Source organism: Rhinoraja longicauda, chromosome 23, assembly GCF_053455715.1.
Source record: "Rhinoraja longicauda isolate Sanriku21f chromosome 23, sRhiLon1.1, whole genome shotgun sequence".
In the NCBI taxonomy this organism is placed as follows: domain Eukaryota; kingdom Metazoa; phylum Chordata; class Chondrichthyes; order Rajiformes; family Arhynchobatidae; genus Rhinoraja; species Rhinoraja longicauda.
The window spans coordinates 5,107,691-5,130,547 of record NC_135975.1 but is presented as its reverse complement, the minus strand read 5'-3'; the positions used below and the strand labels follow the sequence as shown (position 1 = coordinate 5,130,547).

Below are 22,857 nucleotides of genomic sequence, written 5' to 3'. Positions count from 1 at the left end.
ACAATCTTCCTACCATTAATTGATAAGTTTAAACTTATTATTTTAACAATGGTCAAATGAAGCAAGGGCTCTATTTAACCAGTGACAAATCAGCATTTAATTGTTATTTTGGAAGTTGGAAATCCAAAACATTGTTCTTAAGATATTATTTGGGGGGGCGGGAAAATAATCAATAAATTAAACAAACAAAATAAACCAGGACAAGATAATGAAAGGTCGAACACATTGTTGGGTGAGACACTGATAAGGCATTCAATAGTTAGGTACATAGATGGAAGAAATTGTAAGGCAGGGTGAACAATGGCAGGACATTTTTTGCTTTCCTTAATATAATTAAACAGAAATGGCAAGTTAAAGAAAGGGAGACAAGTTTCATGGTGGGGTTCGTGAAGGAGCTTAAATATTGGCAAGAAAGGACAAAACGACACTGTCTTACAGTGGTTGATTTATTGGTTTATGGGTTATCTATGCTCCACAGCCCTTTAACATATGTATATATTAAAGAAAGAATTTCATAGTTCCTTTTCTGGGGATATGAATAATAAAACACTCTTGACTCTATACCAATCACAACCACCACTAAAGCAAGTTTGAAAAATACACCCCACCCAAAAAATAATAATCCCAAGACTAGTTGGAGTTCCTCCTCATAGCTCCTGGTGGACACGACGCCTGTCCTTGGCACTGAGACAAACTTGAAATGCACATCCAAAAAATGCTTCAAGTGCAGACAATGTCCCTCATTTGCTCTCCTGGAAATAAGCCACTTCCTGCTACCTGAAGCAAGTTTGAAAAATGACACCGTAAACAAAAATCACCCAACATTGCCAGGTAAAGTTTGTCCTCTCTCTTGGGGAGATATTAATAATAATAATAATAATATATTTATTTTATATAGCGCCTTATCACATGCTCAAAGCGCTTTACAAATACATTTAACATAGAGACAAACAGACAAACTATCCTGACGGAAAAGCGGCGAATACTCAACGCCAGCGTCCTCTCACGTCAGGGTCCGGCAGCAGACATCAAAAAGCACAAGACACACAGATACAATTTTTTACACAAAACAGCCATCACAGTGATTGCTCTAGGCATACCCTCACTGTGATGGAAGGCAAAGTCTTATCTCCTCCTCATTCTTCTCCCGTGGCGCCACGAGGCAGTCGAGGCTCCCAACCCCTTGAAGCCCCCACCGGGCGATGTAAAGTCCCAGGGCCGAGCCACGCAGGGCGATGAGAGTCCTGAGCCCCCACCGGGCGATGTAAAGTGCTGCGGCCGAGCCACGCAGGGCGATGAAGGGCCTGCGAGCGGGTCGATCGTACCTCGCGCTTCGGGGCGGTCGAAGCTGCTACGGCTGGAGCTCCCAAAAGCCGGTCGCCAGCCAGGGACCTGCGAACTCCCGATGTTGCGGTCTGCAGGGCCCACGGCCGAAGCCTCCGAGATGGTAAGTCCAGGCCCTGCGACCGGAGTCTTCGAGGTCGATCCCAGCTGGAGGCCGCCGACTCCACGATGTTAGGCTGTAGCGCGAACGGAGATACGACACGGTAAAGGTCGCATCTCCGTTGAGGAGGAGATTGAAAAAAAGGTTTCCCCCAACCCCCCCACATACACAGAATTAAAAATAAAACAAAACGTACATTTAAGAACGACAATGACAAAAAAACACAAAAAAAAACTGGAGAGACTGCCGGTGAGCCGCAGCTGCAGAACTGTTTATGGCACTGGGACAAAGTGTGAATCTGTGAGTTAAAAGACGAACTTTGAATCTTGAGTTATCAATGTTTTAGGCCCTTCCTCTATTACATATCAGATTTATTACCATGGATCATTGCAATTCAACTGTAAATAGCAGCAAGATTTAGATTAATCAAGTTAATCAGTCATAGTTTTTTGATTCCTTAATTTCCAGAATATGTCCTATTTTCCTTAAATGTCTTCATGCTACCCATCAAAAAATAGTTATACTCTCCATTCCCCAAACCTTGCAATCTTCTCCCTCTCATCCAAATTCTCTTTGTTTCACAAATGCACTTCCTTCCCATCAATAAGAGTGGAAAATATTTATTTAGCAATTCTTTATCATCGAAAATGCATCTATGCTGAAAGCCAAGACAATGGTGGATAAGCTCAGAAAGGTTTTAACTTCTATAATTATTTTAATGTTGCGGAATCAGTAATAGAGTCATTGAGTCTTACAGCGAGGAAACAGGCCCATTGGCCCAACTTGCCCACACTGGCCAACAGGTCCCATCTACACTAGTCCCACCTACCTGCATTTGGCCCATGTCCCTCTAAACCTGTCCTATCCATGTACCTTGCGATAAGACCTACCTCAACAACCTTCTCTGGCAGTTCATACCCATACTCCTACTACCCTTTGCATGAAAAAGTTACCCCTCAGATTTTTATTAAGTCTTTCCCCCCTTAACCGTAAACCTATGTCGTCTGGTTCTCGATTCCTCTGCTCTGGGCACGAGACTCTGTGGGTCTACCCGATTTATTCCGCTCATGATTTTATACACCTCTAAGATCACCTTTCATCCTCCTGTGCTTCAAGGAATAGAGTCCCAGCTTGCTTAACCTCTCTCCATAGCTCAGGCCCTCGAGTACTGGTAACATCCTCATAAATCTTCTCTACACCCTTCCCAGCTTGACAACACAGTAACATGGAAAATTCCAAGTTCAGTCTTTGTTCTATTGCCAGAGGGAAAACTGAATGGACTCAATGCAACAAGGTGGGTGATGCTGTTTTGAAATACTTAAAATGTAAATCATAACATAATTACATTCACCTATTCAGATCAGCGACAAGCCATTTCAGTTGCATCATATAATTGAGAGTGCGAGATTCTGGGATGTTTCTCAATAGACAATAGGTGCAGGAGTAGGCCATTCAGCCCTTCGAGCCAGCACCGCCATTCAATGCGATCATGGCGGATCACTCTCAATCAGTACCCCGTTCCTGCCTTCTCCCCATACCCCCTCACTCCGCTATCCTTAAGTGCTCTATCCAGCTCTCTCTTGAAAGCATCCAACGAACTGGCCTCCACTGCCTTCTGAGGCAGAGAATTCCACACCTTCACCACTCTCTGACTGAAAAAGTTCTTCCTCATCTCCGTTCTAAATGGCCTACCCCTTATTCTTAAACTGTGGCCCCTTGTTCTGGACTCCCCCAACATTGGGAACATGTTTCCTGCCTCTAATGTGTCCAATCCCCTAATTATCTTATATGTTTCAATAAGATCCTCCCTCATCCTTCTAAATTCCAGTGTATACAAGCCTAATTGCTCCAGCCTTTCAATATACGACAGTCCCGCCATTCCGGGAATTAACCTAGTGAACCTACGCTGCACTGCAAGAATATCCTTCCTCAAATTTGGAGACCAAAACTGCACACAGTACTCCAGGTGCGGTCTCACCAGGGCCCGGTTATCTCATCGTTATTTATAGGTTCTTGCTTCCATGTTCCTAACTCGTGACAGTGTTGGTGAATTTTTGTGTCTAACTCTTCAGGTTTGCAAGTGACAAATAGCTTCTTGGGCAAGAAACTTGGTCTGATGGCACTCAAGGAATACCTCTCAGTGGTAGTTGCATCCTTTCTGGAGTATATGATAGGGAAAGGGAAACAAGAAAGTAAACATATCCAATGAACTTCATGAAGCACTTGATTTGGCAAGCCTTTGAATATTGCACAATTGTCAGAGCAGCACCACTGACAAGGGAACCAAAGTTCTCAGAGGTGAAATACGAGCAGCAAACTGCATGAATCACACAACTGAAAGTACCAGACATGCTGAAGACAGATGAACTTGTAACTTCAACACATGCACATGTTGACAGAAATCTAAAACTTGTTAGACGTACAAATCCCTAATTTTACAAAATATCCTTTGTTCATTTGGCTCCCACAAGTGAAACCTTTCTTTAGTATAATCTATTATTAGGAGTGCACTCCCGTATTGCTGGCGTCTCAAATGTTTTGTCACCTGGACAAGGTATTTGACAGGTTCGAGCTCTACATTGTTCACCGATGTTGTCACTATATGGCTCATTAGCTAAAAATAATGCTTGAATACACTTTTCAATGGTGCCAGCCTTGCATTTCTGAAATACAAACAGTTCTATTATAGATAAGCACTCATAATAGTATAGAACATTTCAATATACCATTACATTCTAATGCACAAAACTTTCAAATGGTTTATTCCATATTCCCCAAGACATGAATGTAGTACAGACTTATAAAATAGCATTCAGTTAAAGGAATTATAATCTAAACCCAGTACCATTTGGTGACTAAATAAGCAAGATTTTACATTATACACACTATTGCCCTATCTATATCCAGTTGCACAATCTAAATATGATCTTTGCAGCATGCCCATACACCCATTTTTGAGTTATCAGCAAACTTGGATACCCGACTGTCACCCTACCTCAAGTCATTCATATAGTTAGAATGGGCCAAGAACTGATTCTTGGAACATTCCATTAGTTGCAATCTTCCAGTCTGTAAAACAAATCCCCAATTTATTGCAACATTCTCTCTTTGTAATAACCAGTCCAAGTCAACACAATATTCCCAACACTAGGAGCTCTTACCTCGTGCACCAGCCTTTTATGTGGCACCCAATCAAATGCTATCTGATAATCCAAATACAAGTCTAAACTGTCCAGGGAGAAATTAGGCTAAGATTTTCCATTTACAATAGAATGCTCTTTTTTGAAAGGTAGAGCAAAATGTGAGAATGAGACCTGAACTCCCATGGACTGGATTGGTTTTATAGTCACATGGAAAAAGCTTCAATGCTAGAAAATTTCAAAAGATTTGGACTAAATTCAGGCTTTCAATCCATGATATTCTTGCTAGAACTTCAACTCAAACCATCTGCTTTACTCTTCCTTCCTCTTTGCTCATATTCCTCTCCTGTTCCCTCCTTTCAGCCTATTCAAGTACTAAACTCCCAGGGGTGGGGTTGTAAACTAATCCTAATTGAAAGCTTAAACTTGTCAGTTATATGTGGCAAATGATTCAATGAACAAATGACCTTTTGCATGAGAAAATTCTTCTAATCATAATTCCAATTGACAGCCTCTTGTTGTTGATGCAGCAGAACGTAGAGATAGCCATATACCATTTATCCTATCAGAACATTGACTACACTCCCCTTTACCTACCTTTGTTCAAGTGATTAAGTTCACATTTTGCGACTGTTATTGAGCCAATTTGACAGAAAAGATAGTGAAAGATTGTTTTCTTGAATTGCCACATATATATGGTGATTAATATTGGGTCATTTCAGACATGACTACGTAGTCTTGGACAAGGCAACTTGCAAAGGTGGGAATAACAAGCTATAGAGAATTAAACAGGAGGATTTTTGAAGATAATCTGACCACTTTCATGTATATTTTTCTGATGCCATTCTATCATATGCCCACATTTATTAAATTTTCAACTTCATCTTACTAGTGGATTTGATCTCAATAGGTTGGCAATTCAAAAATGAGTTGCTGTATTTTTTCTTCTTTAGTGCACCTATTAGCTCCTAAACATGTCCAAATGATCTGGCTTTCAATTCAACATGATATGAAACAGTTCCTGCAACTATGCTCAATACTTCAACATAAAACAGAATAACTTCCACGACAAAAAAATTCCAAATAATCTGCTTTATAGTCCATCAAAGCAGTTGCCTCACCTAAATGTGCTGGTTTATTTCACATGAGAAAGATCTGAAACTAAAAAGCAGACCATTCTTTGATGTTCCAGAGTACTTTCCATTAATTGTGCCAATTTATTAATTTCCTCCAATTTTTCCATTCAGTGTGGAAAATTTCCCAACTTGAATGGAGCATTTAACTTTTGCTCTTGGCACTCTGTCTCTTTTTAATACAATCATTCAAATCACCAGCTCCTTGCAAACACAGAATTAATGAAGGCAATGACTATGTGGCTCCTTGTTCATGGTTCAAATCTGTTGGGCGATAAAGCAAGTCATCATACCTTAACATCTAAGCTGCAAAGACTGATGGCATCGTCATCTTTCGCCCTTCGTTTCCTTTTCTTCTGGAGGGAAAGAAATAAACTAAGCAAGTTTTCCAATAAATACATTTGAAACAAAATATTATAGTTCAATCTACAAAAAAATCAAATTAACTGTAACCAAACACCTTACTCGTGACAGTACTATATTTTGAGTTGATCTTCAAGCAATGCTCAAGTAAAGGGTGTTCCCTGGTTTAGGCAAGGAGAGAGCTTCTCTCATTTATATAATTCAATATGCCATCTTTCTGTTGACCAGTTTTGTATTGATAATTTTTTCCCCCAAAACTGTGGACATACGTTTAGCAGAAGGATATCAGTGGGGAAATAGGACAGGGAAATATTCTGAGAGTAGGTGTGGACTTAATGGCCAAAAGGCCTCTTTTTTTAAGTTGTAAGAAAATATGCACAATCAACAAATCAAAGTGGTGTCTCACTATTCCCATCGTTCAATAAGGGATGGTCAATAAATACAAGCATCATTGGTGATGTATATACCTGTAAATAAGTTTAAAAGAATATTCATTACTGAAATGGCAGGACACATTATAACATTACTGGAAAGCAAGCACATGTAAAGAACATTGCCTTTTGTTCATATACCAAATACCCATTAATCACAAGTGCCCTGGCAGCTTTGGATAAATAGCAGCTCAGAAACTGTTCAGCCATTAATTGCATTAATGGCTTTTAGATAGGCAGGGAATGGAGGGGTATGGATGATGAGCAGAAGAGAACAGTTTAGTTTTTTATTGTCACGTGTACTGAGGTACAGTGACAATGAATTAATTAATTAATACGTTTATTGGCCAAGTATGTACACATACAAGGAATGTGCCTTGGTGCTCCGCTCGCAAGTAACAACATGAACATACAGTAAACAATTAAGAATAAAGCATAAACCATAAAACATTAAGAATACAACATTACAGTTTAAACATGTGAGTGAAATAAACCAGAGGAAAAAGAGACTACAGACTTTTGGTTATTGAGTAGAGCTACTACTCGTGGAATAAAGCTGTTTTTATGTCTGGCTGTGGCGGCTTTGACAGTCCAGAGTCGCCTTCCAGAGGGATGTGCTTCAGAGTTTGTGGCCAGGGTGAGAGGGGTCAGATTATCTTGCCCGCTCGCTTCCTGGCCCTTGCAGTGTACAGTTCGTCAATGAGGGGGGAGGGTGGGGCGGTTGCAGCTAACAACCTTATCAGCTGATCGAACGATTCGTTGCAGCCTCCGGATGTCGTGCTTGGTGGCTGAGCCAAACCAGACCACGATGGAGAAGGTGAGGATAGACTCTATGATGACAGTATAGAATTGGACCATCATTGCCTGTGGCAGATTGTGTTTCCTCAGCTGCCGCAGGAAGTACATCCTCTGTTGGGCCTTTTTAACAGTGGAGTCAATGGTGGCCCCCCATTTAAGGTCCTCGGAGATGATGGTTCCAAGGAACTTAAATGACTCCATAGATGTGACTGTGGTGTTGTTGATGAGAGAAGGCACCCAAACAGTCTTTCCAGATGAGACAGAGGTTCACCTGCACCTCCTCCAACCTCATCTATTGTATCTGCTGTTCCAGATGTCAACTTCTCTACATCAGCGAGACCAAATGCAGGCCCGGCAATCATTTCGCTCAACCTGATCTCCCGGTGGCTGAGCACTTCAACTCCCCCTCCCACTCCCAGTCTGACCTTTCTGTCATGGGCCTCCTCCAGTGTCATAGTGAGGCCCACCGTAAATTGGAGGAACAGCACCTCATATTTCACTTGGGCAGCATATAGCCCAGCGGTATGAACATTGACTTCTCTAACTTTAGATAGTTCCTATGTCCCTCTCTTCGCCTCCCCCTTCCCAGTTCTCCCACTGTCTTCCTGTCTCCACCTATATCCTTTCTTTGTCCCGCCCCCCCCTGACATCAGTCTAAAGACGGGTCTCGACCTGAAACGTCACCCATTCCTTCTCTCCTGGATGCTACCTGACCTGCTGAGTTACTCCAGCATTTTGTGATACCTTCGTGGTGTTATTGATGATGAGTGGGGGTAGGGGAGGGGGAGCTGTGCTAGTCAGTCCAAGAAAAGACTTAGCATTATGTTTGGCATGGACATTGTGACCGAAGGTGTTTCTGGGCTGTTAGGTTCAACATTCTAAATCACATCACCATTGAAATACAGTTCACATTCTCACTCAACAGCTTGGTATTTTGCATCACAGAGCTTTCAAACACATCTGCAAATCACAAACTAACTTGACCAGTCTGAAGCCAATGCACACCTTCACTGCATTTTTAGCACCATTTGTCCTTGACACCTCTGGTGGTCTGTCCCTCAGTTACTGAGCTCCTTCCCTCAGGGAGGGTGAGGGTTTTCATTACCCTCACCTTCTCCACCCCACTGCCTTCATACTGACCCCCTCCAGTCCCTATAACTCCCCGATATGTTGACAAATTTATGCATTTTCATTTATCTTTGGGAAGACCGATCACCTGCAAAAGTAAATCTGAAATATAAATTGTGTCATGTTACTTTTTTGCTCCAGTGCTGATATAAAAGTTGATTGCTTACTTCCTCCAGCTATGAAGAATATCATTGAATGAGTGGTTTTTATTTTCCATCTCCTACATAAAGTTTAATTAATGACAAAACGAAATAAAACTCGCTGGTGCTATCAAAAGCGACCTAGTTTAGAGATAGTGTGCGGAAACAGGCCCTTCGGCCCACCGAGTCTGCACTGACCAGCGATCCTGCACACGAGGGCCAATTTACAGAAGCCAATTAATCTACCGACCTGTATGTCATTGGAGTGTGGGAGGAGCACCCAGAGAAAACCCACGCGGTCAAGGGGAGAACGTACAAACCCTGTACCGACAGCACCCGTAGTCAGGATTGAACCCGCGTCTCTGGCACTGCAAGGCAGCAACTCTACCACTGTGCCACCCTCTAGCCACTCATATATAGCAAAGCCTTTCAAATTAGTTTGCATAAAACCTACTGTGCCCATTGGGAAAGAGGTCATAACAGAAATTCTTCATGCCTTGAACTCTATAACATCTGTCTGAACATAAGTAAACAGCTTATGTGAATTCAGATTTTCAAGACATCAGCAAGAGCAACAACCTTGAGATTTTTTTTAACACAATTTGTTTCATTACATTCTGTTCTTCCTGGTGAGGTCAAAACCTGGCAACTCTTGTATATTGTCTCAGTGTACAATTCCTATACACTTGTTCTTAGTCTAAGATTGTGCTTATGTATAGTAATATTTTTATTCGACTGTATGCAAAAAGGAATTTCACTACCTCAGTACATATGATATTAAAGTACCATTGTTTATGGGCTAAGAAATTTTGCTGGGGAATTTTTCCTTATTCTATCTGGGTTTTGTGAATGATAAGAAATGTATCTGTAAAATTATTTGACCACGGAACTGGCACAAACAAAATCCATTGCGGATCCAATCCTTTGAGACAACAGGAAATAAAGATGTTATTTTGTTTAGGGAGTGTTAAAAGAAGTTCTTGGCAAAGCTCAGTACTTCAGTAGGCAAAACAACTAGCAAGAGCAACTGGTCAGCAACCTGAAATAATAAAAGAGGTGCCAGTTCAGAGACACCACCTTCAGAAAGGGAACATAAGTGCCAAGTAATATGTTCTCTTTGCAACAGAGGATATTGAGAGAGTTTAATTATATGTTCATATAAAGAATCGATATGTAACACATATTTTCCTCAATAGCACCTACAGTTTAGTTTATTGTCACGTGTACAGAGGTACAGTGAAAAGCGGCCAATAAACAAGGTGCATTGATTTAAAGTGATTGGTAAAAGATAAGAAGTATGAAGAGGATGTTTTTTTTTTCCACCTTCACGCAGAAGGCAATGAACCTGGAACTCAAAACCTGAGAGCTGTCAAAAAAACACTCACTGCATTGACTAAGGGCTTTGTTGTGCTTAACCTACAAATCTACAAAACAAGGACAGGAAATAAGATTAGACTAGATAATTCTTCTTCTGCTACAACTGGCATAATGTTCCAAATGTCCTCCCTCTGTGCCAGCAATTTCTGAGATACCTTAGAATTGTGTGAAGGGTCCTTCATAATTTTAGAAATTTGATCCCTTCCTTAACCGAGTAAACCACACGGCATTAATAGCCACCCACTTAACAATGACCAGTTAAATTCCAGAGGTATTCCTTTAAAACATTTAGTTATTTTCTACAAGTGGCTCTAATTCACAACAAATACATTTTAACTTAGGGGCACAGCGGTAGAGTTGCTGCCTTACGGTGCTGTCTGTACGGAGTTTGTACGTTCTTCCCATGACCTGCGTGGGTTTTCTGAGATCTTCGGTTTCCTCCCACACCCCAAAGATGTATAGGTTTGTAGGTTAATTGGCTTAGTATAAATGTAAATTGTCCCTAGTGTGCGCAGGATAATATTAATGTGTGGGGATTGCTGGTCGGTGCAGACTCGGCGGGCCGAAGAACCTGTTTCTGCGCTGTATCTTTAAACTAAATAAAGTAAACTAATTCGAAGTCCTCCATAACTTGATAATATGTGATATTTCTTTGAAATAATAGCATTACCCACATTTTAAATGCACGCAAAAAATATTTTTTGCACAAAACATGGTTAAGTATCAAGTACCAGTTTCAAAGTGCTTCTTAGAAGGGTGTCAATGTGTTTATTTGCTCAGCTGCATCAGGACAAACAGCGAGTTTTCATCTCGAAACTTTGTGTTTTGGGTTCTTTCCGAAAACAAAGCATGAATCTTTTGTTCTTTTCCCTGTTTCAAATTGTGTGATATATCAAGGTAAACTCTTTTTATTTGAAGAGTAAGAAAGCAACACTCACCTCAAGTAAAAGTTAAAAATAAACCACTTGGAAAGATATCCAGCCAAATCAACATCATAGCTCTCTAAAAGTTGTAACAGCAGTGTAAATGGTCTCCTCAGTCACTTCCCCTGATGTAAATGAAGGAATGACACTTAATTGCCACTACAAAGTGACTGACAAATAACGACTGTCAGGGAAACCTATCCATGGTTTTGTATTTAAAACACTGTGCTGCATCGTTGTTAGAAGTGTTAATGTTTCCTCCTCACCAGAGTTTTTCTCACATTACCATCAAAAAATCTCATAGCACACAGGAACATTTAGTCCATCTTCTTTGTGCTGATTCAGTGTAGATCATCTTTTTCTGTCCTTTTCCCCTCACTTTTTTCCTAAAGCAACCACATCACCGCTTTTCAGATATATGTCTAATTGCCTCCTCAAAGCTATTGAATCTGCTTCCATCAACGAGACACCGTATTCAAAGCAATAACATGCTAAGTGAATAAAAACAAGGCAAAAAGTAGGTTTTGGAGTGCTACTTCTAGCCAATTTCAGGCAACCAATAGAAGTGGTCAATATTTAGAACTTCCCTATTCTTTAGCCACTTCTTAATAACTTGAGTGACGCTTTATTGTCATGTGTACTTGGTACAGTGAAATTCTTTGTTTGCATACAATTCACAAGTTTGCAGAGTATAGGGTGATGGCAAAGTTACAAAAGTATTCAATATAGTCCCTTCATTCTGTCCCCATCCCTTGTTTCGGTGACCCCCCACGCCGGGTCCCTCTTTGTTCTCGCAGGCCCCCAAACCACGCCAGGTCTCCCTTTGTTCTCGCCCCCCCCCCCCCCCCATGCCAGGTCTCCCTTTGTTCCCGGCGGCGCATTCTCGACTGACTGACCGCCGGCACTCATGCGAGCCTATCCCCGGCCGACCACCAGAATTCACACAAAGTGCTGAATTGACACGGTATTAATATTTCCCTGAGGTATTTGCTATCGTTGGGCATGTGCAGGTAGAAGTTCCATCCTCATAACAACTATTAGAACATAACACCTTCTTCACAATACTACTTGTTATAAATCTACCCTTCAAGAAGTCACCCATCAGTGGAATAGATAGGCCTACAGATATTAAGGATTGTTACAAGTTCCTCGCTCTTTGTAGATCCGTCATTGTTATTGAGCTTTCTTTTTACCCTGAAGCTCAATCCAAAATAATTATTTACAATGTCATTTCTGTTTATTTCATTATCAATTATCTCATCCTCTCAGGGATCAATGTACAGCCAACTCTATTATAGGGGGATGTGTTAGTTGAAAATGGGCTCATCTAGATTTTCCATAATGAGCTGATTAGAGTATCAGAATGGGAACATTTTGAGGAATGAGCCCCACTCCACCGACACCCCATGTATTACTGGGGTTGCCTTTACCTGCAAAGGCTCATCTGTTTTCTACTACATACTAGTTTACTCTGGTCCCCCATCTTCTTCATAGTTAGTTTAGGTTCTAAAGGTTTCCCCATCTTGCCCTGGCACCAATTTTTACAACATTGTATGCTTTTATTTTCATCTCAGCTACACATGAATATCTTTCACATTGAGCCTTGAGGTGCACTGTTAAATGATCTGAGAGGAAGTTTCCTTTTGGAGGTGGATGTAAGAAAAAAAAAGCAAAGACGGTGGAACAAAACAATAAAATGGTAGTAGGTTATCTTATCAGTCAATGGCAATAGAGGCAAAGATAAAAGATAGATTATTATACAAAGGTTCATGCTTGGGTTCATGGCACAAGACTGGGAAAACACTTGAGATCTTAAGAATTTGTCAGTGTATTCCTGAGGGTAGGAAAGAACAGGAGGCAGAATGCCACATGGGCAAAGAGAGACATGGAGAGAAAAGAGCGAAAAGCTTCAGGTCCACCCTTTGACTCGACATAAAATATGACGGAAAGTCAAGAGAAATAATGGAAGATAGATTTCCTCAGCACCTTCCATAGAGTTCTCAAAGTTGAAACCAGAAGATGAAACACAAAAATCAAGTAAATATTTCAGAAGAATTTGTTTTAAAAACACACGAGTTTCAGGTGAAGAATTTCAGTGGTTTCTGGTGAGATGTTATCATTTGTCAACAACTGGGCTTTAACTGTTAAATACAGAGAAATGAATTGATAATTTTTTGTCCATGTTGTATATTAAATCAGATTCATAAAAGGGGTTTACAATGGCTTCCTTATTCAGTCAGAATAGGGCAGAAGGCATAGAAAGAAAAAGTAGCTGAGAAGAACATGAGAAAATTGTCATGAGCCAACAAAGCCAACCCTATTTTGCAAATGATACAAGATTAACTGATGTAATGTGGGAAAGAGATTTATCAACAGATCACAGGCCTGCTTAGCTGGGAATATTTCTGCTGTCAAGGTTCCAGTTGCTTACAGATATCATCTCAGTAGAACTGAATTGTAGCAGTGTTCCTGAACGAGACACGAGTCTCGTCACACCGAAACTTTATTGAACTAGAATTTTTTTTAACAATGGTATGTATGTTCTCAGAAACTCAAAACACTGGGGTTTATTTTTACCAAAATTTCAACACATAATACTACAGATATAGGTGTAATAACAGATACCAAAATATGCGGGCAAACAAACTACTGTTTAAATAAACTCCACATATATGGAATGACAATGGAATGCTCCAATCGATTTAAATTATTAATTAAATCATGGTAAAAGATCACGTTTTTTGAAGTGTTTTTTTTAAATTAAAATTAAATTTCACCCATAATTGTAGATAGACACGAACAGTAGGAGTAACTCAGCTGGTCAGGCAGCATCTTCGGAGAAAAAGAATAGGTGACGTTTCGGGTCGAAACCCTTTCTTCAGACTGAGTCAGGGGAAATGGAAATAAGAGATATAGACGATGTAGAGAGATATGGAACAAATGAATGAAAGATATGCAAAAAGCAACAATGATCAAAGAAAGGTGGAGCCCACAATAGTCCATTGTTGGCCGTGGGCTAGATGATAATGAGTTATACAGACAGTGAAACTCAACAGGACAACAGTGAAACTAGTATGACGACTAGGATAGGGGAGGGACGGAGAGAGAAGGAATGCAAGGTTTACTTGTGTGTCTTGTGTTCTTTATTGTCTACTGCCGGACCCTGACGTGAGAGGACGCTGGCGCTATTTATTCGCCGCTTCTCCGTCAGGATAGTTTGTCTGTTTGTTTTTATGTCTTGACTGTTTTTGTAAAGCGTCATTGAGCATATGGAAAAGCGCTATAAAAAATAAATGTTTATTATTATTAAAGTTAGAGAAATCAATACTCATACCGCTGTGTTGCAAGCTGCCGAACCGAAAAAGGAGGCAGCTCCTCCAATTTGCATTAATTGTTTCCAATCCATAATCGTTTCCAACTTTTTGATGTTTGAAGCTAACTTATCACATCATTCTTAATCAACTTATTCATTTGCGACTATACCACAGTAAAATCTAGAGCTCTTTCATCTGTTGCATTAAAATAAAATCTTGCGCAATCCTGAAATGTTGAACTTCAACACTTTATAAGATGCAGAGTTCCTCACGAAAGCTTTCCTTATTCTCTCAGCAAACTGTATAGCTAAATCAAGCAGTTTACTTAAATATTGCTAACATTTCATGCTTTAAGCTCTCATACTATTTTATGCTCGAACAAATTGGGATCAAAATTTTCAGTGACTGGTAGAAGCGAGGGAGTGCAGGAAATTTATTATAACTAGTAGCTTTTGGTAAAAATATAAATGATGAAAGCAAGTACAAAATTATGCAAGGTTCCTAATACTATGGGGAAAGGGGGTGCTTTTGAATCTACTATTTGTTTTTTCAGCAACTCTTATATTAGTAAACTCTAGTTTTTATCTAGATCAGTTGATCCCAGAAGCACGCATTGAAACAAAAATTAATTGCAGTTGGGAGAACCATCCATGCATGCAAGAAACACTGTGATTTGCCCCAAAACGTACAGGTTTCGAGAGTAATGTGTTATCCATGACACCAGTGCTACAAACTGGCATGTTCTGGAGCTCCAGAATGATGTTCTGAGGAACACGGGTTAATTCCCGGGATGCCGGGACTGACATATGATGAAAGAATGGGTCGACTGGGCTTGTATTGACTAGAATTTAGAATGATGAAAGGGGATCTTATAGAAACATATACAATTCTTTAGGGATTGGACAGGCTTGATGCAGGAAAAATGGTTCCGATGTTAGGGGAGTCCAGAACCAGGGGTCACAGTTTAAGAATAAGGGGTAGGCCATTTAGGACTGAGATGAGAAAATGTTTTGATGAACAATGAACTGCAGATGTTGGTTTATAAAAAGAGACACAAAGTGGTGGATTAACTCAGTGGGTCAGAGAGCACCTCTGGAGAATGTGGATAGGTGACGTCTCGGGTTGGAACCCTTCTTCAGTCTGAGGAAGGTCCCGACCCGAAATATCATTTATCTATGTTTTCCAGAGATGCTGTCTGACTGGCTGAGTTACTCCAGAATTTGTTTTTTTTTATGTCCTGAGGAATTTGGCAGCAGCTCCAATAGGTGGAGCCACTTATATACTACATCTATATACTAAAACTCCTGTTTGTTTGTTCCTGAACTACAGCCAAAACGGTACACGAGAGTGTGACAATTTTAGGCCCACCTTACTCACCGTCATCCCTTTGGTGCTAATGGAAGGAGTTTCATTGAAATCGGTGTTATATTTTTCAAGTTATTCACATTTTAAAGTTTAAATTTATCTCCTAGGGAGGGATGGGGGAGGGAGGATGAGGATTGAGGGGAATGGAGTGGGGGGGAGGGGTGAGGGGGGATGGGGTGGAGGATAGAGAGGGGAGGATAGAGGGGGAGGGAGGGGGGAAGGGAGAGGGGAGGGGGGGAGGAGAGGGTGCTGCACCAATGCAGGAGAGGTTTGGGCCCAACAGGTCCACTTGGTCTAGTCTTTATTAATGGCATACAACATTTCCCAATGGCATGCACAGTTAAATTGCTGCTGTCTTGCTTTTTTTTTGAATAAGGAAAGTGCATTTGCCCTTTCCCAATCTAATGGATCCTTCTATGAATCTGCAGTATTTTAATGTTTAAAGGTTAGGTACATCATAAATATCTGTTGGAACAAAAATGTTAAAGAAAAATTGCTCAAAACAGAAAATACTTACCAAAGTAAAGTCCCATGGTCCAGGGGTCAGAAAGGTGAAGGAACTTCCACGTCGGAGAGGAGGCCTAGAAAACAGAGTTCATGATTTACGGGTTTGGTTTAGCAATGACACTATATGAAGATCTGTGGGCCGTCTCAACAGTGTAAATGTAGCTGGAAAATAATTAAGCTAGTCGAGTCCAGACCATCTTACTTCCTTCACATTCAGTGGCCACACCTAGGTATCATGCAACCAAAGGTTTTACATAATTTAATAAAATCAACATAGGAATTTGACTCTAAGGATAGGTATTAGAAGCAGATCTGACCTTTAAACCACAAGGCCTTCGCCACCATTGAACTGATAGGGTCAATAAACCACATACACACCATCTATAGAAGTGTTTATTCACAAAATGCTGGAGTAACTCAGCAGGTCAGGCAGCATCTCAGGAGAGAAGGAATGGGTGACGTTTCGGGTCAAGATCCTCCTTCAGACTGACGTCTCCAGCAGACCCCCTCGGTTGGCCAACTATCCTCACTAGAACTTTTCATCTCCAACTGCCGGCGTGACATTAACCGCCTCAAATTCTCCACTCCCCTGACTAACTCTAACCTTTCCCCTCCTGAATGTGCAGCCCTCCACTCACTCTGCAACAACCCTGATAAAACAGTCTATCTATAGAAGTGTCACATTTACACAGCCAGTGACAGAAGCTGTAATTTGTCAACAGACTACAATATGGCTATATACAAGAAAGCATATTTCTGGATTTAAGATTCATATCATGTCCAAATGTTCTTTTAAATGTTTGTACATGTTGAAAAAAAAACTTTCATCTACCCATCAACAACTTTTAATTTGGAAATTAATTCCTAAAATTTGATTGAAATATTAAGCTGTTTTGTCAGCAAGTAGAAACAAGCAGAATTGAAGATGCTGGTTAATACCCAAAAGGACACAAAGTGATGGAATAACTTAGCAGGTCAGACAGCATCTCTGGAGAACATGGATAGATAAAATTTCGGGTTAAGACCCTTCTTCTGGCCTGCTCAATTACTCTAACACGTTGTTTTATAAGTAAGGCAGCCAAAACAATCGACTATCAGTAAGTTAACCATTTGAACCTAAATTCATAATCTAATCATTTAATGTTTTCCTGATTGCTTAAAAAAATTCTTGCAGTGTTCCTTTAAAAATATGAACATTTATTACACATTTAAACCAATTCAAAAATTGCTCAATTACACACCACCCGTACAAATTTTGTACCGAATACTTATACACCAAATATTCACAAATGAAGAGTGTGCACCCTTACAGTTTAGTTTATATAGTTATAGTTTAGTTTATTGTCACATGTACAAGAGGTACAGTAAAAAGCTTTTGTTGTGTGCTATCCAGTTAGCAGAAAGACAATACATGCTTACAATCAAGTCATTTACAGTGTATAGATACATGATAAGGGAGTAACGTTTAGTGCAAGGTAAAGTGAGCAAAATCCGATCAAGGATTGTCCGAGGTTCACCAATGAGTTAGATAGTTCAGGACTGCTTTCTGGTTGTGGTGCGAGAATTCAGTTGCCTGATAATAGCTGGGAAGAAACCGTCCCTGAATCTGGAGGTGTGTGTTTTCACTTTTCTACACCTTTTGCCCGATGAGAGAGGGGAGAAGAGGGACTGGCTAGGACGCTACACGTCCTTGATTATGCTGTTAGTCTTGCCGAGGCAGCGTGAGGTATAAATGGAGTCAATGGAAGGGAGGTTGGTTTATGTGATGTTCTGGGCTGTGTCCACAATTCGCTGCAATTTGGAGTGAATTCAGTATTGAATGTATGTATAGCCTTCGAGAATGTCGGATGGAGTTTTTTGCATGGTAAAAAATTATTGTATATATTTATTATTTGAATAAAGTCTGATTTGAAATTGAATTTTTTTTTATTGCGATCTTGCCAAACCAAGCTGTGATGCATCATGATAAAATGCTTTCTGTGGTGCACCTGTAGAAGTTGGTGAAAGCTGTGGGGGATATGCCAAATTTCCTTAGCCTTCTTATTCATATCGCATAAAATTCTGCAGGTAAACGGATCTGCTGGAACATTAATTCACTATAAAAATGTTACGTTTTGCATCAGATGTGGGTGAAAAGATAAGATAGTTTAAAAACTTGGCTGGAAGTTGTTAGTTTAATAACGTTAATAATTCACAACAAGCTCAACCAAAATAAACCTGATTCTTCATTGAAACGGAAACACAAAGTTCTCAGTGATCTTGGAATCGAACCAATATAAAGTAATGCAAAACAAAACATTGACCGTGAGGTCTGCAAAATACAAACAACAGAAATCCTGTGCAAAATTAGAAAAATCCAGGTTTACCAAAGCATAATACGTTCACCTCTATCAGCATTCTGTGCCATACATCTATTTTGCTGACTGACAACATTTTAAAGATATACCCAACTCAAAAATAAGCCTTGGCAAGAGACAGTATTCCACTGAAATCTTAAGACTTGATCAAGAAGTGCTTCAGTTGCAAAATTTAATGAGCTGGCAGCAAATTTTGTTCATCTCCATTTTACAAAATACTGGCCCAAACCAGAAAAATATTTATGATGTGATGGACTCAAGGAAGTGCAGATGCTGGTTTACAATTAACAGTGTGCTGAAGTAACTCAACTCAGCGGGTCAGGCATCAATCATCTCTGGAAAACATGGATAGGTGACGTTTTGGGTCGGGACCCTGATGTGATGATCTTTTCCTCCTCCACAGCACACATAAAGTGAACTTGGTTGTATTGCATATTGCGGCCAGTAATTAATAGCCGGAATGACCACTTTATATTAAATCTGTGTTGCTTCCCATCTCTATTATACTCTACAGATGAGATCATGTCCACTCAGTCTAAATTGCATTCAGCTGGGATATCCATTCTTTAGTAACATCAATAGTTAGGAGGCACTACAACTGCAAGATCGTGGGTAGATGACTCAAGAGCAAAATATTTCGTTATTTCATTTTCATCAAGCTTGTGGTTCTTGGTCCTCCAAAATATTCCAAATGGAATTTAAACAGGAGGTGGATGTTGTGAAGGTTGTTTTCCTAAAAAAAAGTGCCAATTATTGGTATACAATTATTTAGAATTAGGCAGGTTTTCAAAAATAACTGTCAAGATGGGTTTGAATGGGTTAACTGTTAATACGAGTTAGTCCACCCTGGACAGCTATTCGTCATAGCAGAATGTTATCATCATCTGTGGTGAAAAAACAGCACCTTTGTCTACAAGCTTTACATCAGCAGAACAACTGTGTCATTGCCCTCCTCTCCACAGAATGACACTCCCCAGGCCCTCTTATTTGTTTTGGCAACAGAGCAGTTGGAATGAGGAAAAAGCTTCAATAAAAGAAACGAGGGAGGATTATAAGAACCAACTGTATGAACAATAGCTCTTTATTACCTCTGGACCCAGAGGGATTTAGTTAGTCAAAATTCAAAATATTGATCTCAATAGCTTTCGTATTTGAGGTGGAATTTTCAAAAACAAAAAGATGGGCTGTTTGACATTTCTCTACCATTCTGTAAGATAATGACAGGTCCTCTCTCTGGTCCACTTTCCTCTCTCATCCTCAGATCCCTTCATCTAGAAATTACTTTACACTAGTTTAAATCATATCATATCATATATATACAGCCGGAAACAGGCCTTTTCGGCCCTCCAAGTCCGTGCCGCCCAGCCATTAACACTATCCTACACCCACTAGGGACAATTTTTACATTTACCCAGCCAATTAACCTACATACCTGTACGTCTTTGGAGTGTGGGAGGAAACCGAAGATCTCGGAGAAAACCCACGCAGGTCACGGGGAGAACGTACAAACTCCTTACAGTGCAGCACCCGTAGTCAGGATCGAACCTGAGTCTCCGGCGCTGCATTCGCTGTAAAGCAGCAACTCTACCGCTGCGCCACCGTGCCGGCTTTAAAAGAATTTGTAAAAGTTACATTAGGACAGATGTGCTGTTTTATAATGCCTGCACAGAGGTACAGGCAATGTTGAAATCACTCCTTCCAATCTGGAATGAAGGAATAATAGATGAAACTTTAACCTCCACTTCCCATGCTTGCTGAAGCAGCTGAGAGGAATAAGCTGAGAGATGAGATCTCAAGCAGCAGCTGTGAACGATCACAGGGTTGAATGGTTGCATCATGGCCTGATTCAGCAACTTGAACGCCCAGGAACAAAGACTGCAAAAAATGGTGAACACAACCCAGTCCATCACGGGTACTAACTCCCCACCATCAAAAGGATTTCCAGGAGTTGTTGCCTCAAAAAGACAGCCAGCATCAGAGATCCACGTCACCCTGGCCATCCACATTGTTCTGTTTGGGACATATGACAATAATATACTCTTGAGGTGTGGAAGCTGACAATGTTTAGGATCTTGATCTCCATGCGTAAACTAGTCAAAGCATGCAAGGTTGTATTTGGGCTTGCAGATCTCAGGAAGGATAGATAATGCAGCTTATGTTAATGAAAGTTTCATTGGAATCAGGTTTGTAAACTGTCATTTCCCAGACTGACGAGGCCAAAATCTTCATTGCAAACCAAGTGCATTGCATTATTACTATTGATATCATTTGCAAGGTCTTATGATAATTAAGTGCTATGAGAAACAAATATACTGCTGTAAATAAGGAAATTACATCTTCTCAGGACACCAAAATAAGTGCACAAAATTGCCAGGCTATGAGTTAATCCTTATTTTCAACAGGGCAATGCCTCCCTCATCTCTCCCACGCAACAATTGCGAACAAATTTCCAGCTCCTTTACTCCCTTAATCTATCTAAAAATGTATCAATGTCATATTCCAAGACAAGACATCCGCATACATCCAAAACATCTGGGGGCTGAGAATTCCAAAAAGTTAAGTCGTCTCTTAGATAATGAAAATTTCACTTAACTCAACCCTGAGTGGGTGATATGTATGTGTAAGAAGGATGTAGGAAAGTAACTGCAGATGCTGGTACAAATCGAAGGTATCACAAAATGCTGGAGTAACTCAGCAGGTCAGGCAGCATCTCAGGAGAGAAGGAATGGGTGACGTTTCGGGTCGAGAAGAAGTGTCTCGACTCGAAACGTCATTTTCTCTCCAGAGATGCTGGCTGTCCTGCTGAGTTACTCCAGCTTTTAGTGTCTATCTCCTGAATGGGTGATACTTTACCCGAGAGCATACTTACTGATGTTAGACTCTCCAATCTAAAGAAATAACGTTACTGTTCATCTCATCAATTAATCAAACAATTTTGCATAATTTTAATGCAATGTGCTCTCCACTCCTCTCATGCCAATGAACACAGGTGAAAAGGAAACATTCTAAGAGGATTAATACTAGATGAGTATCATATATGCATACTAAGAGTGGTAAACTGCTTAGAATTCTTTCTGACATTTTAGATAAGCTTCTGTCAGGAAGTTGTTGATAAAGATTAATGGTGGTTTCCCTTCTCAATCTCCTAAAGGAGCATATCGCATCTGGATAAAGTTCCAGACACGATCTATCCTTCAGTAATTTACTATTCAATAGAATAACGTTCAAGTCCCACGTTAGCATAGTTCATGACTGAAGTTTCAAACCTTAAATAATAATAATAATAATAATAAGCATTTATTTTATATAGCGCCTTATCAGGTGCTCAAAGCGCTTTACAAAAACAATCAACATAAAAACAAACAGACAAACTATCCTAACGGAAAAGCGGCGAATAAACAACGCCAGCGTCCTCTCACGTCAGGGTCTGGCAGTAGACAACAAAAAGCACAGGACACAGATACAATTTTTACACAAACAGCCATCACAGTGATCACAGTAATCAGCCACACAAACAGCCATCACAGTAAATATTCTCATTTATGTATTTTTCTATTTTTTCTGAAAGTCATGCCCGAGCCCACATCCCCACCAACATAGGCAATCGCAAGTGTTAAAAACATTGAGAGATAATGGGAATAAGATTACACACTTGGTTTACACAACTCCATGGGGTACACTAACTCAAGGGCAAAGCTTAAAATCTCCCACAGCCTATATGCATGCAGTACTTCAGCTGCTCCTTTGCATCAGAAAATTCAAGGTTTTATACAATTCTATAATGGAGGTCAACAAACTATTTGGAAACTCCAGTGTAGTATTGAGGGAACTTTTGCATTTGATGTCCTATCTTATGAGTGATCAATTCTGTGTGTTCAAAGAGTTATTTGCGGATGTGAAAAAAATCAGGTGTTCCATTGAAGAAAAGGAGTGTTATCTGAAGTGACCTGGCTTATTTTTATTCCTTAATTAACCAACACACACACACACATTTGACATGGTCAAATTGTCTGCTGTGTTTCCTACATTACAATAGTGATATTTCAAAAGTACTTCTGAAATATTTGAAAGTTGCTCCAAAAATTATGTTTTTCAATCTACCTTAGTAACTGACTGCAGTTACAAAATAAATTAGCATCCCTGCTTGGACCAGGGATACACAGGCTCCAAAACTGTTTTCCAAAATAATAGAAACTCATTCTCTGACAATGCCAGAAACAAAACATTCATTGGGATTTGATATTTTAGTGAATAGTGCACACATTCAAATTAGCTCCTATTCAAGCTAGCATGTCTTCTATTTTCATTCTACATAAAGTTTTGCTGTGGCCCGTTCATAACTCAAAGCCTTGAATAATAATTTTTTCTCTCAATATAATTTAAATATAACTGAACAAATTATTTTTATATTAATGCTTTCGGGGGTAATCCATGACA

General features: G+C 40.0%; 1 protein-coding gene across 2 annotated transcripts in view; it reads right to left on the bottom strand.

The window, feature by feature from the left end:
- The window catches only part of net1 (neuroepithelial cell transforming 1), a 74,382-nt gene that overhangs the window by 42,039 nt on the left and 9,486 nt on the right, over window positions 1-22,857 (bottom strand). Inside the window, exons 2-3 of one of the 2 annotated variants that reach the window (XM_078419495.1) lie at window positions 16,074-16,137; window positions 6,011-6,073 (exon numbers count right to left, since the gene is read on the bottom strand). In XM_078419495.1, the coding sequence (XP_078275621.1) occupies window positions 6,011-6,073; window positions 16,074-16,137 (127 nt within the window). The remainder of the gene's footprint in view (window positions 1-6,010; window positions 6,074-16,073; window positions 16,138-22,857) is intronic. The other variant, XM_078419496.1, reaches the window with a different exon arrangement.